At 43.1% G+C, this 12,208-nt stretch overlaps 1 protein-coding gene across 5 annotated transcripts in view; it reads right to left on the bottom strand.

Moving 5' to 3' along the window:
* LOC129784816 (uncharacterized) overlaps positions 1 to 11,737 on the bottom strand; it is a 38,174-nt gene extending 26,437 nt beyond the window's left edge. For all 5 annotated transcript variants that reach the window (XR_008747927.1, XR_008747928.1, XM_055809177.1 and 2 more), the window contains exons 1-2: positions 11,611 to 11,737; positions 7,589 to 7,938 (exon numbers count right to left, since the gene is read on the bottom strand). Coding sequence is in view for 3 of the 5 variants with exons in the window: in XM_055809177.1 (XP_055665152.1) it covers positions 7,589 to 7,938; positions 11,611 to 11,702 (442 nt within the window). In the remaining 2 variants the exon portion in view is untranslated. The remainder of the gene's footprint in view (positions 1 to 7,588; positions 7,939 to 11,610) is intronic.
* Between the last annotated feature and the right edge of the window lie 471 nt (positions 11,738 to 12,208).

The following is a 12,208-nucleotide window of genomic DNA, read 5'->3' as shown; positions in this document are numbered from 1 at the left end:
ATAAGTACCATTTAAGAATTGGGCAAGTGTAGCTTTAACACGGGAACTAATTGTTCTTTTGCTGTAATATCGGGGGAAGCTGAAGGCAATTCACATTTTTATGTGTCACCATAACAGTTTCAACCTAACTAATCATCCTTCTCCTAGCCTTTTTTCCAAGGCTATATAAAACCCCTGAGTGTGACAGCAGCCCAGCATAATTCAGGTGAAGATGGTACTGAGATGAGATTCATGGAAGAATCATTCATTCCAGAAATTATAGTTTGGTAGTTGGATTTAACTCAACAGGACATGCCACAAGAAGATATTTCTCTAGAAACCCCTCTCTTTCTCTTGCCCTGCCTTTTAATTAAGTCTGAAGCCTTGCATGGCTGTAATCAATGTACACAAAATAAGTAAGCAGGCAGCTGCAAATACAACTAAGGGAAAGAAAGGATGTCTTGAGTTTCCAAACAAAGATGTGACAGATTTACTGGAGGGAGAAGAAAACAGAAAAAGCAGAAAGAAAGATTACAACCCAACAGGATTCTCTGATTTTACATTCTTCTTCTCTTCTACTTTCATTCTGCTAGAACACGGGATGGATGCCAGAGATGCATCAAACTGTCCAAGTATAATTTAAGTAGTCAGGGAACAGATGTTCACAACAGTTTCTGGTCAGTGCAGGGATTTTATTACCTGCCCACAAGCTTCTACCCACTGTGAAAACTGTATTTCTTGAAGATGCACTACATCAGATTATATTAAATTACATGTATTTTGTAGGGTTGAATGACCCTAATCAACTAGCAATATAACACAATATCTCCTCCCTTCTTCTTATCCTTCCTTTCTCCAAGACTGGATAGAAGTTACTTACACTGTCCAGTATTATAACGCAGGCTTCAAATGCTCAAATACTTTAGCATTTTGACTTTGAATGTTAGTGACTTCCTACAGCGTGAACAGGTGGAGAATGCTGGAAACTGAAGGTGAGCAACAGTTCTCCTTCCCTTCTCCCTTGTACATACAGCAAAGGTCACTAATTCACCTCTTATGCTTTCAAAGGAAGCAGACAGCGTGCCAGCTCCAGAAATCTACCAAAACTCTTTTCCTTTTCATTTTTTCCACAAAAGGTAAGAAAATGGCAATTTCTCTAAGTTGATCATCAAGGTACATTGATTCTTTTCATTTAAGAAGAAAAGGTAACTAAACACATTGACAGGATTTGAACATATCAGCATTTACATACAGAACCCAATATATTGACATGAGTGGAACTGGTAACAGTAAAGGGTGACTGGAAAAATGCCAGTCAATGAATCAAATATATAACTTCAGCAGCATAAAACATTTACTGTGCATTAGGGATAAGCTTACACAGCAACAACTATAGCCCACATACACACATTTTTGCTAGCTTTACATAGGTCAGCACCAGTGGAATAGGTTTATCCTAGTGGAACTTTCTATGTGAAGTTTTTCCAATCTCCCTGGAGCCCACAGCAAGAATGTGCTACTATGGCAGCACTGCCAGCAGAATCCAAGAAAGGCAATTTTAAGCTATCTGAAGTTTCTCTAAACATGCCACGGTTTAGTTACAGCCTCAGCCTTTATTGCAGATGGGACAATTCAAGTCTCCATCATCATAATATACTCGGTCTGTTTGGGAGCATATTTGACTTCTTTGTTTTCATCAGTTTAAGGAGGAAAGTGTTTCTGGACTAGCTCAGGAAGAATTTCTGGAAGAAGACAAAAGATTGCACACTTCCTTGGAGCGCTTTTGTGCATATTTGGGAAGCAAAGGCTCAAGGCACTGTATGCTATGATGCATGAAAGAATCACAGCACAGAAGCAAAGCACAAAAAATGAACCTCAAAAGCAATGCAAAGGAAAGACCAAAAAGGACTCAGAAGGTTTTTCTAAGTTAGCATTACAGTGTTAACCTCAGTGAAGCTTAGAAGCAGGAACTCATTGGCTTGGACACGGTGGGGGGCAGTGTAAGAGCTGTACATAAAACTATGATTTTTCCTGGTTTTAACTTCCAGTCTGCATTCCTTACTTGCTTAGAGCTTTAATTTAAGAAGTGAAGTTCCATTCAACTAAAACAAAACTACAGATTTTGAAAACTTTCTGGTCCCTTTGTATAGCTGACTTGGAGCCAATCTAAGAATACTGACCTTAGAGCTGTAGCACCATCTTGGCTATCCAAGAAAAAACAAACCAATTAAGACTAACAGCCTACCTAGGCAAATAACACTTCTCCGTAGAGTGGCCAGGAATACTCGTTGGAGTAGAGGTGAAAATATTTCTTTCCCTCTTTCCCTTCTTTTTAGTATTCCACAGTATTTCTAAGCTAGGGGGGAAAACAAACAAACAAAAAAAGCTTACTAGAAAACTACAATTTTTATATATCTTTCACTGTAGTAGAGAAAAAGGTTGTACACTTGCTCCTTAAATGCTTCTCAAGTTGTATATGAGTGGAAGATCTCTTTTGTAAGTCCATTAGTTTGAACAGATGGACAAAATAATTTTGCCTTATGCCATGAGGGTCCATGTGGTACCTATGCTCATTCATTTCTAGGAAATCTCTTTAAATAGTCCTGAAACAAGTTTTTAGTTGGCTTTCCAAGCACTGTCATATCACACTAGACCTCCATGAAGAAACAAAACAAGCATGATAAATGAGGCTTGTTCTATTTTTCCACCTTTTTCTATTATTATTATTATTTTATTCTGACCCTGCCAAAAAATCTTGAAATATACTGGCTAGGTGGCTAAGAATTAAAAAAAAATCAGAAAGAAAAAGAAAAAAAAAAAAAGAGAGAGAGAAACAAAACATTAAGCAGGATCGTTCTTTCCCTGCTTAAAATGCACTAACACTCAGATGTTGTGTAAATGGTTCCACACCATCTGGCAGCTATGAGGAGAAAACCAAAACATCATTTGCAGGTACTGTACTTCTCACATTTTGAATGATGTACCACAGTGTACTAATTGTCATAACATGCAGCACAATATATAAAGAATGTGAAGTGCAGTATGTTCCCTCTCATTCATATTTATTTATGCTACACAGTTCAGGAATGAACTTACATTGTGTGCAATTACTATTCTGCGTATCGCCTGGCTGTGTAGATTACATGTGATATAAAGAGAGAGAGCAGATCACACAGAAATTACATACTTTCCACAACACAGCCTTGCACAGCTGGAAGTGTACCATGGATGCTAATCACAGCAACTCTTTCTTCCACCATGCTGATACAGGGAGCCTGTCATTGCCTCCTAGCATGTTCCAGAGCTGTCACAGAGTGCAGCCTATACTTCAACTGTGTGCACTGAACCCCTTCAGATCTGCACAGACATCAGCAAAAGCCAGCTCCTTCAGCCCTTGGCCAAAACCCAGGTCTAAGAAGAATCAGCAGATCAGGTCAGGATGTGTCGTTCTCTCTCTGAGACAATCTTGCATCCGTTCACCTGCTATAGCGATGAAAATAGCCCCAGTATACCTGCACCTATACTGTGCTCCATTCAGACACGGGTAGGTGTGTTTGTCTAATTGCCCTCCGTGATTATGGTGGTCACTGGAAGCACCTGTGTCTGTGGCAATGAGCCAGGAAGGAAGCAACCACAGTCTTCAGAGTAGCTCATGCAGGGTCTCATGTTTACAGCTCCCTGGGTTGCTGTTCTCAAAGCCAGCCAGAATGGTAGCATACCCCTCCATTTCTTTTAAATGCATGCCTGTTCTTGCACAGTTCCTCTGACAGGGATTCAAGCATGGCAAGTAAAGGGCACCGCTCATGATCTAGAAATGGTGACAAGCAGGAACTTCCCAGGACTTAGTCGTGTCGTAGTCTTAGAAACTAGATGGTAACAAATTATTCCTCAAAATCTCTTTAAGCAGGTCTCATGTTTTTTTGTAAATCATAGTCTCTATCAGATGTAATTAATTTGAGGAGAAATGCCTGGAGATTTCTGTCTTCCTAGCTGACTTCCAGTAGACCTTTTTTTCCCTAAAGAAGGCATCATTAAAACTTACACAGCCAGACAAGTTAGCATGTGTCAGCCAGTGTGGGATAGCTTTCCATACATATCTTCTCAACCCACACCAAGGCAATTAGTTATTTTAACCTTCTTTCTCTGGAAGTTTACATTATTGAAATGTCTTGCTCTATCAATTGGAGAAATGCATACGGCAGCGTCTTCCCCAGCAGACTCTTATGCCTTCTGTCATCACAGTTTTTCTCTCATCTTTCTCTCCTCCACCACATCCAAACTTTATGCCTACTTCCGCTCTTTTCTCATCCGCTACTCATCCTACGCAGCTATGCCCCCTTCTTCAGTTCAGTAGGGTTTTTCCTTCATTAAGTGTGCATGCTACCAGGCAGACTCAGCCACAGAGTGAAGCTGGCATCTTACGAGGTCCTGCCTTTGCCTTCTGTATGTCTTCATTATATTGAGAAATAAATTATCTTGTTAGTTACATTATTACATTTTAAGTTGACAAGTAAATCTTATTATAAAAGTGTAATGATACAATAAGATATTTTATTCATGCATTTAGCCCTCTTTCTCTGACACTTAATTATATCTACTGCTGCATGGTGATCTGACACATTAATTTGGCAAATCAACTAAAAACCTCCATAATAGACTGATTTCCTGCCCTACTCTTAAGGTTCTAGTTTACTATATAGTGAAATTACTTTAAACATGTGTCCAGTGAACCTTTGAAGAGCCTGATGGGAATGAAAAAAAAAAAAAAAGAAAGACCGTAAAGGGGGTATTTCATTAAGAACTGTAGAGAGAACCAAATCTGAACTTGTGTATAGGATGAGAATTTTTTTTTGCGAAGACAGAAGTGTCCAGTGAACCTTTGAAGAGCCTGATGGAAATGAAAAAAAAAAAAAAAAAAAAAAAAGAAAGATCGTAAAGGGGGTATTTCATTAAGAACTGCAGAGAGAATCAAATCTGAACTTGTGTATAGGATGAGAAATTTTTTTTTGCAAAGACAGAAATGGGATCTTCCCTACTATGAGCAAGACCGTACCCATGTATCTGCTCCACCACAGTACAATAACCACATAAGCAAAGGGTGTTATGCTATGGTATAGGGCAGCTGAGACTGCTTCTCAGCTTTTTATGGAGCTTTGGCCCAGGGGACCTTCCTTCACATGCAGATGTGCACAGAACCATGCACGTGCATGTGCACGCTGGCCAGGGAAGTTGTGGTGTGAGCTAGACACTCCACTCCATGGAGCCCTGAGTATCCTCAGGATCCAGCATACAACATCCAGATTTTTCCTTTCAGGTAAACAGCATTCGGCCTGTGCCCAGGCTCCCTACAGCTTCCCATCGCCTTAGTGTGGATGGTACCAGAGCTGGCTTGGGTCTTGAAAGGAAAAGCCATAGGTTATTCTCCCTGTTATCTAACTGTACGCTCCTTATCTCATTGTAGGAGCTGATGGGGTAGCCAGTGACTGCACAGAGAGCCAGGGCCAGGCATCCTGCAGGCAAATCAAGCCTGGGGTCCACGTGGGCAGTAGAAGACCCATATGATGCTCCCCAAGAACTCTAGAAGGTTGACTCCACCACAGCTCTGAAGGTATTCCAGCATATGCAGCTTGATATTTGTATTGGAGCACTGTCTTAGGGGCACTCATCAGACAGCAATGCCAAGGCCCTACATCTTCCAGTAGCAGCATGTAGAACATGCAAAGCCCTAAAGCACAGCTCTTCTTGCACCTGCCCCTTTGCACAGCTGAATCGTCCCACTCTGCATCCTGAAGGAACCCAGAAGTGCTTGCAGGTATAGAAGGGCTGCAGAGACAAACCTGCATGGAGTTAGAGCTTGAAGGGGGAGAGAAGTCAATCTGATCTGCAAATCTTAATTTGGAAAACACTCCGAAATCGAGCAAAAATAATTACAGTTCCCAAACTACCTATAATTTGTGTTGATGACACTAAGATGATCTCCAAGCAAATAATCTTCTCCCACACTGAAAACAAGCCTGACCCTGCTAATGCATGCTTTCAGTAAGGATCCCACAGAATATTTAACAGGGACATTTTCATTTCCATAACGTGAACAAAACAAAGGGCACAGTTGCATATCATAAACATGAAAGACATCCAACCTATTTAACTAATAAAGCTGACAAATTTTCCCACCTATTGTAAAGGGAAGTGGAAGAAAAAAGGGCAAGCCTTTTCCTGTGGTGATAAATAAGGCTAAGAATGTTCCAGTAGAGTTACTGCACAAAATGTCTAAGACACCTTAAGGGACTTTGGCACCCAGCTTTCACTGAACACCAGCTGGAGGTGGATGACTAACTCCCCTGCACTCCTTTGAAAATCCTTTTGAAAATTATACTCACTGCATCACCTCAGTAAAATTTTGTCTTCTGCTTGCGTATCACATATCCCATCAAAGTTGGTACCCCGCCACTTTAAACAGAAGACTTACTATCAGTAAACATGTCCTTTCTAGCCTGACTCCAGTATGACTCTATTCATCAGTAATAAACTCCGAGTATAAATCTTTTTTACTGCTGTATTTCTCTGTGTGTCAGAAATTCACATACAGATTTGGTATAAACAAGTCCAACTTCCTCTGGAAGTTTAGGAGACAAACTACAATGACAGAACATTATAAGTTATACGTGACTATAAAAACATTCAAGTGACAAAATATACCTATTTGTTATTCAGGGAGAGTATCAAGACAGCAATTCATGCTATGCTTTTCAGAACAACTAAACCTCTATAGCTGGGGCAAAACATTAAAAAACTTCAGATCTCACTATAACACTGAAGAAAGTGACCAGGTTTTAATAGGAAGTCAGTCCACAAGTTGTCTACTAGGAGCTCAACATTTTCTCAAAGTCCAACTCCAGTTGCGATCAACTCTACTGAAAATTTAAAAATTAAGTCATGGGCTCTTTTGAAGGTCTATTCCTTAAGGACAGAGTGACAGAAGGACATTAAATTATACCTCTATTACCTGCACTTCACCTCTTCTGGCTTTTTCCTACTACCACTTCTATCCTTACAAATTTAAGCCATCTCCTGTCCTCTATATTCACAAGCCTGTAAGCCACCATTTCACCCCAATTTCTGGAAAAGGTGATATGGAGAGAAAAGCAGTCCAAACTCATGCCTTGACCTGTATGTGCATACTGCTTAACCATAAGCTTGGGTGTAACTTTGCCATATGCTACTTAGGCCATCTGCAGAAGACATGTACATAAACTTACAATAGTTTCTTTCAATATGTGATATTTAGGCAAAAGGCCCAAAAGTGGTGCTGCAATGCTATGGATGCTTTAAGGGTCTAGCTTAGGGGCTTTCTGAGAATCAGCCATCTGCTGGCTGGGAATAGGTGTAAACTAATCATATAGGAATAAATAATTGCTTCTTAATACACTCTTCATTCACTGATTGTCCAGTAGACAGTGATTCTTTCTTCTTTAATGCTGCTTTAAGAATTATCTTCAATTAAGGAGTAAAGGACTGCCTCTGAACTTGGTATTTCAACCTGAGAAAAATAACTTGAGAAAAATCCACCTCACTGTCCACTCATTTAACCCACACCTCCTGAACTTACCTAGGAGGATGTTATGGAAGACGATGTCAAAAGCCTTGCTGAGGTCAAGATAGACAACATCCACTGCTCTCCCCTCTTCTACCCAGCCAGTCATTCCATCATAGAAGGCTATCAGGTTGGTCAGGCATGATTTCCCCTTAGTGAATCCATGTTGACTGCTCCTGATAACCTTCTTTTCCTCCACATGCTTTGAGATATCCTCCAGGATGAGCTGCTCTACCACCTTTCCAGGGATGGAGGTGATGCTGACCAGCTTGTAGTTTCCTGCATCCTCCTTCTGGCCATTTTTGAAGACTACAGTGACGTTGGCTTTCCTTCTGTCCTCAGGCACCTCTCCTATCCTCCACGACCTTTCAAAGATGATAGAGAGCAGCTTAGCAATAACATCTATGAATAATATATACAAATAGAACTTAAATCACATATATGAATAGAATTTAAATTCTACCAGTAATAAACAGAAAGAATTGTATACAGTAATCATGATTCTATTTTTAGAGAATTATATAAAACAAGCTTGTTCTTGAACCTGACAGGTTTGAACAACATATGTATGAAAAAACACATTTTGTTTAGTAACTAAGAAAAATCATTCAAGAATAATGCAACAACTCAGAAATATACACCATTATCCTCAGTAACTGGCAAAATCAATACCTTACTCCATAAGGTACAGTGTCTGTTCCTAAGGGAACAATAAATAGAATCTACTTGGGAAGAGTGGTGAATAGCACCCTAAACTTTCCTAGAACTCCATTTGTCATGTATGATTTACCAGTGTTTTTTCATTTCATGATGCAAGTGTCACTTGTTGGTCTCATCTTCCTGTAGAAAGCAAATTGTTTTAATGAAGGTCAACTCTATGAGTTGGGAAAAAAAGGCAGACTGGTAATGATATTTCAATTAAATGGAAAACCATCCTTCCTGATCGCAGAGTATCCTAATGCAGTGACCCCAGAAGGAAAAAGCTCTCATCTCTGAGATTTACCTTAGTGACATTAAAATGTAAGTCAGAGTGGAGAAGACTGAAGGCAAAGCATGTTTCAGCCCTCTTTGCACAGACAAATAGACTTAAAAGAAGACAGCTTTTTATTTGTATTGCCAATTATATTATGATAACACCCAGCATTTTCCCTTTCCCTTAACCCTGTCTTACCCCATTAAGAACCCATTGTGTTAAATACTGGAGAAACTGATAGATAGAAGCCCCCACGAATCACAGTTCAATAGAAAAAGAATAAATGCAAAGAGTGAGAAGAGAAAGAGAAGAAGGTTGGCAGCCCCCACCCCCACCCCCCATCTTAGACAATGAACATTATAAAATTTGTTGTTTGTAGGAAAGAGATGAAGAAAAGGCAATGGATAAATGACCTAACTTTGGGAACTTCTTCAATATAGGACTGATAACATGGAACAAAGACCATCACTGTCTGCAGAAGTAGTGGAAGTTGTAGACAAAGTAGTGGAAGTTGATGCTATTGTCAAGAATGAAGGACATTCACAAGAGAAAGTATGAAGAAGAAGCCATGACACCCCTTCAGGACGAGAACCTGTGATGTACCTTGACTGGGGATTAAGGTTCAGTTTTCCGGATACTGAAATTACAGGCTTCTTTAAAGGGGAACAAAAATACAATCTCCCCTCCAAATTTCTAGTTTTTGTAGGTAGGGAAATAAATGCAAATGTTTCCTCAGAAATTATTGCCATCAAATCTGTTTGCTTTTGCTGACATATCAAAGATATTTGGACTCCACCACAAGTATCATATACTTCCTCAAAATCACATAGGGTAACACCAGGTTTAGCAAATACAGTGTTCCGGGTGAAGCTAGCACAGATGTCAGTGTTCACATATGTCTGGTACATAGAGCTGTCACATGTGATGTAAATCATCACATTTAATAAGAACTCTCACACCCACTGCTCCCCCTCAGCCCCAAAATTCTCTTGAATGGAAAAATTAGATGTTCTCCAAAACGTCAACCTGTTTTGTTAGTATGGTATTAATTGATATCTCTCTCTCATGTCTTGTGCTATTCAATTTGTTTTGTTTTGGTTGGTTCCCCCCCTGCCCCCCCCCCCCCCCTCCAGTTTTCCTATGTAAGTGTTTTATTAAACAGATTTGATCACCACATAGCAATCTGTCTGAAGTTGAACCACTGCTAACCCAAACACAGATCTTTAGAACTTTCATGTCCATTAAAAGTGAGCTAAGATGTCTCATCAGAGCAAACAGAATTTGAAAGATGAATTTGAGTGTCTATGTCAAAAGGAGGTAGCAGTAAAATGGAAGACTGATACATATAAAAAAGACTGAAGCAGCTACTGGTTTATATTTTAGTCCAATACTTAAATCTCTTCTGTACTGAAAACTGCTAAATCTTTTCCGTTTATCATGATTTGTGAACGTTTCACTTATTGGTTACACAGATATTTTTCATAACTCCAGAGGAAACAAAACTGTCCATATGCTATGGTCATGCTGCAGTCTTCTGAGCTGCATTTTTTTGTTGTTTATTTGGGGTTTTTTGCTGTTCTTTTTTGTCCGAGATACCCTTCTGAGCAATTGTCAGGAAGCAGCAAGGGCTGGGGGCTCAGTCCTGAGCTGAAATAGGGCCCTAGGGCCCTGGGCAGGGGATGCAGGTGGGGTCCTAGGTGAGGCCAGTGGTACCTGCAGCCCTTATACTAATAATTTCCAAGGTTTTTCTCCCCCCAGGAGTAGTATATCACAGTGCAAGAACAGATCTGAGACTTGCTCTATGTACTTGAGTCACCTTTCATCCTAAAGGACATTGTTTCCTGGTGGTCACTCCCCAGGAAAATTAAAATTAAAGCATTCTGTTAGTGGTTTTGGTCCTTCTCTTTTTCTTTCTCTTTTCGTTTTCCTCCTGTGGTGGTTTGACCCTGGCTGGATGCCAGGTGCCCCCCACAGCCGCTCTGTCACTGCCCCCTCCACATGACCAGGGAGAGAAAACGTAGCAGAGGGCCCACGAGTCGAGGTAAGGACAGGGAGATCACTCGGCAATTACCATCACAGGGAAAACAGACTTTACTTGGGGAAACTGGTTTAATTTATTACCATTCAAATTAGAAAAAACACCTTCCCCGCAGCCCTTCCTTCTTCCTGGGCTTAATTCCCAGTTTCTCTACCCCTGCCCCGCAAGCAGCACAGGGGAAGGGGGAAGGGGGGTTGTGGCCCGTTCATCACACATTGTTTCTGCCGCTCCTCCCCCCGCTCCAGCCCGGGCCCTCCGGCGGGAGCCGCTCCTGCAGGCCCTTCTCCAGCGGGAGCCCTTCCCGCGGGGGGCTGCGGCTCTGCCCGGGCCGCTCCTGCGCGGGGCCCTCCCGCGGGGCGCAGCCCCTCCGGCACAGGCTGCTCCAGCCCGGGCCCCCCGCCCCCGGGGGCACCGGCCCTGCCCGCGGCCCGGCCCCGGCCGGGGCTCCCCGCTGCCGGGAGCTGCTCCGGCGCGGCGCGGCGCGGGCTGCCCGCCCCCGGGGGCGCGGCCCCCTCCGGGCACCCCCTGCCCCGGCCCGGGGTCCCCGCCGGGATGCGGGGGGGGATCTGCTGCCCCGCGGCCCCCCCCGGGCTGGGGGCACGGCCCGCCCCGCCGGGGCTGCACCGGGGGCTGCCGGGGCGCCCCCCCGGCCTCCTCCTGCCCTGCCCGGGGGCTGCGGGGCCGCTGCTCCCGCACAGCCTCGCCCCTTGCTTCTGCTGGTGCAGATGGTTTTTCCCCCCTTCTGAATATGTTACCACAGAAGTGCTACCACTGGCGCTGGTGGGCTCGCCCTTGGCCGGTGCTCTGGCCTTGGCTGGCACGGGCTCCGTCAGGCATGGGCGAAGCTTCTAGCAGCTTCTCACAGAAGCCGCCCCTGTAGCCCCCTCGCTACCGAAACCTTGCCGTGCACACCTCCCAGCACACACCTCCCAGACACAGAGTATTCTGGTGAGCTTTGGTAGAAACCAAAATATTAAATTCACTGAACCATCAAAGAAACAGGAAAGCTTAAAAACACCTACACACCTCCAGGTCAGCTGCTCAACCTGCGTTTGCAAAAGGGCAGAGGAGATGGTGCTGTGAGGGCCGAAATGGCGCATGGAGCCACAGTGGCCCATTGCGACTCTCCGGCAACCACTTGGGCCCCCATTTCAGTGACGGCTGGCGGTGCGAAAGGGGGAGAGCAAGAGCACAGCATAAATCGCTGAAGCCATGTGACAAGCCTGTTTGGAAACAAAAGTGACCAGCTGGCAGAATTAGCAAGAATCAATCATGCAGTAAGTTCACTGGAGAAATAAAATGAGAGTAACAACAAATGAGCTAAACAGCAGCTAAGTAAGGTGGAGAGGCAGAGTCTCAACAGGCTGGTGAGAAGCAGTCGATGGCGGATATTATAGCCACTGAGGCAGAATTACAGCAAGTGTTTTAAGCATAGGGACACCATCAGAAGGTGGGCCTGAGGTGAGAAAACTCTGCTGTGCGAGTGTGGGGTGCTGTTCAGTGCTCGTTCCAGCAGAGCACAGCAAGGGGTTGATCGTAGCTGTCCAGATGCAAGAAGAAATCTGATTAACCCATGGACAGATAAACTTATACTTTTTAACTGCTGTGCCATGCATGCCACTGC

Source organism: Falco peregrinus, chromosome 6 (genome assembly GCF_023634155.1).
Source record: "Falco peregrinus isolate bFalPer1 chromosome 6, bFalPer1.pri, whole genome shotgun sequence".
Taxonomy (NCBI): Eukaryota; Metazoa; Chordata; class Aves; order Falconiformes; family Falconidae; genus Falco; species Falco peregrinus.
Note: the sequence above shows the minus strand (reverse complement) of the source record. Positions and strands in the feature narration are given on the sequence as shown.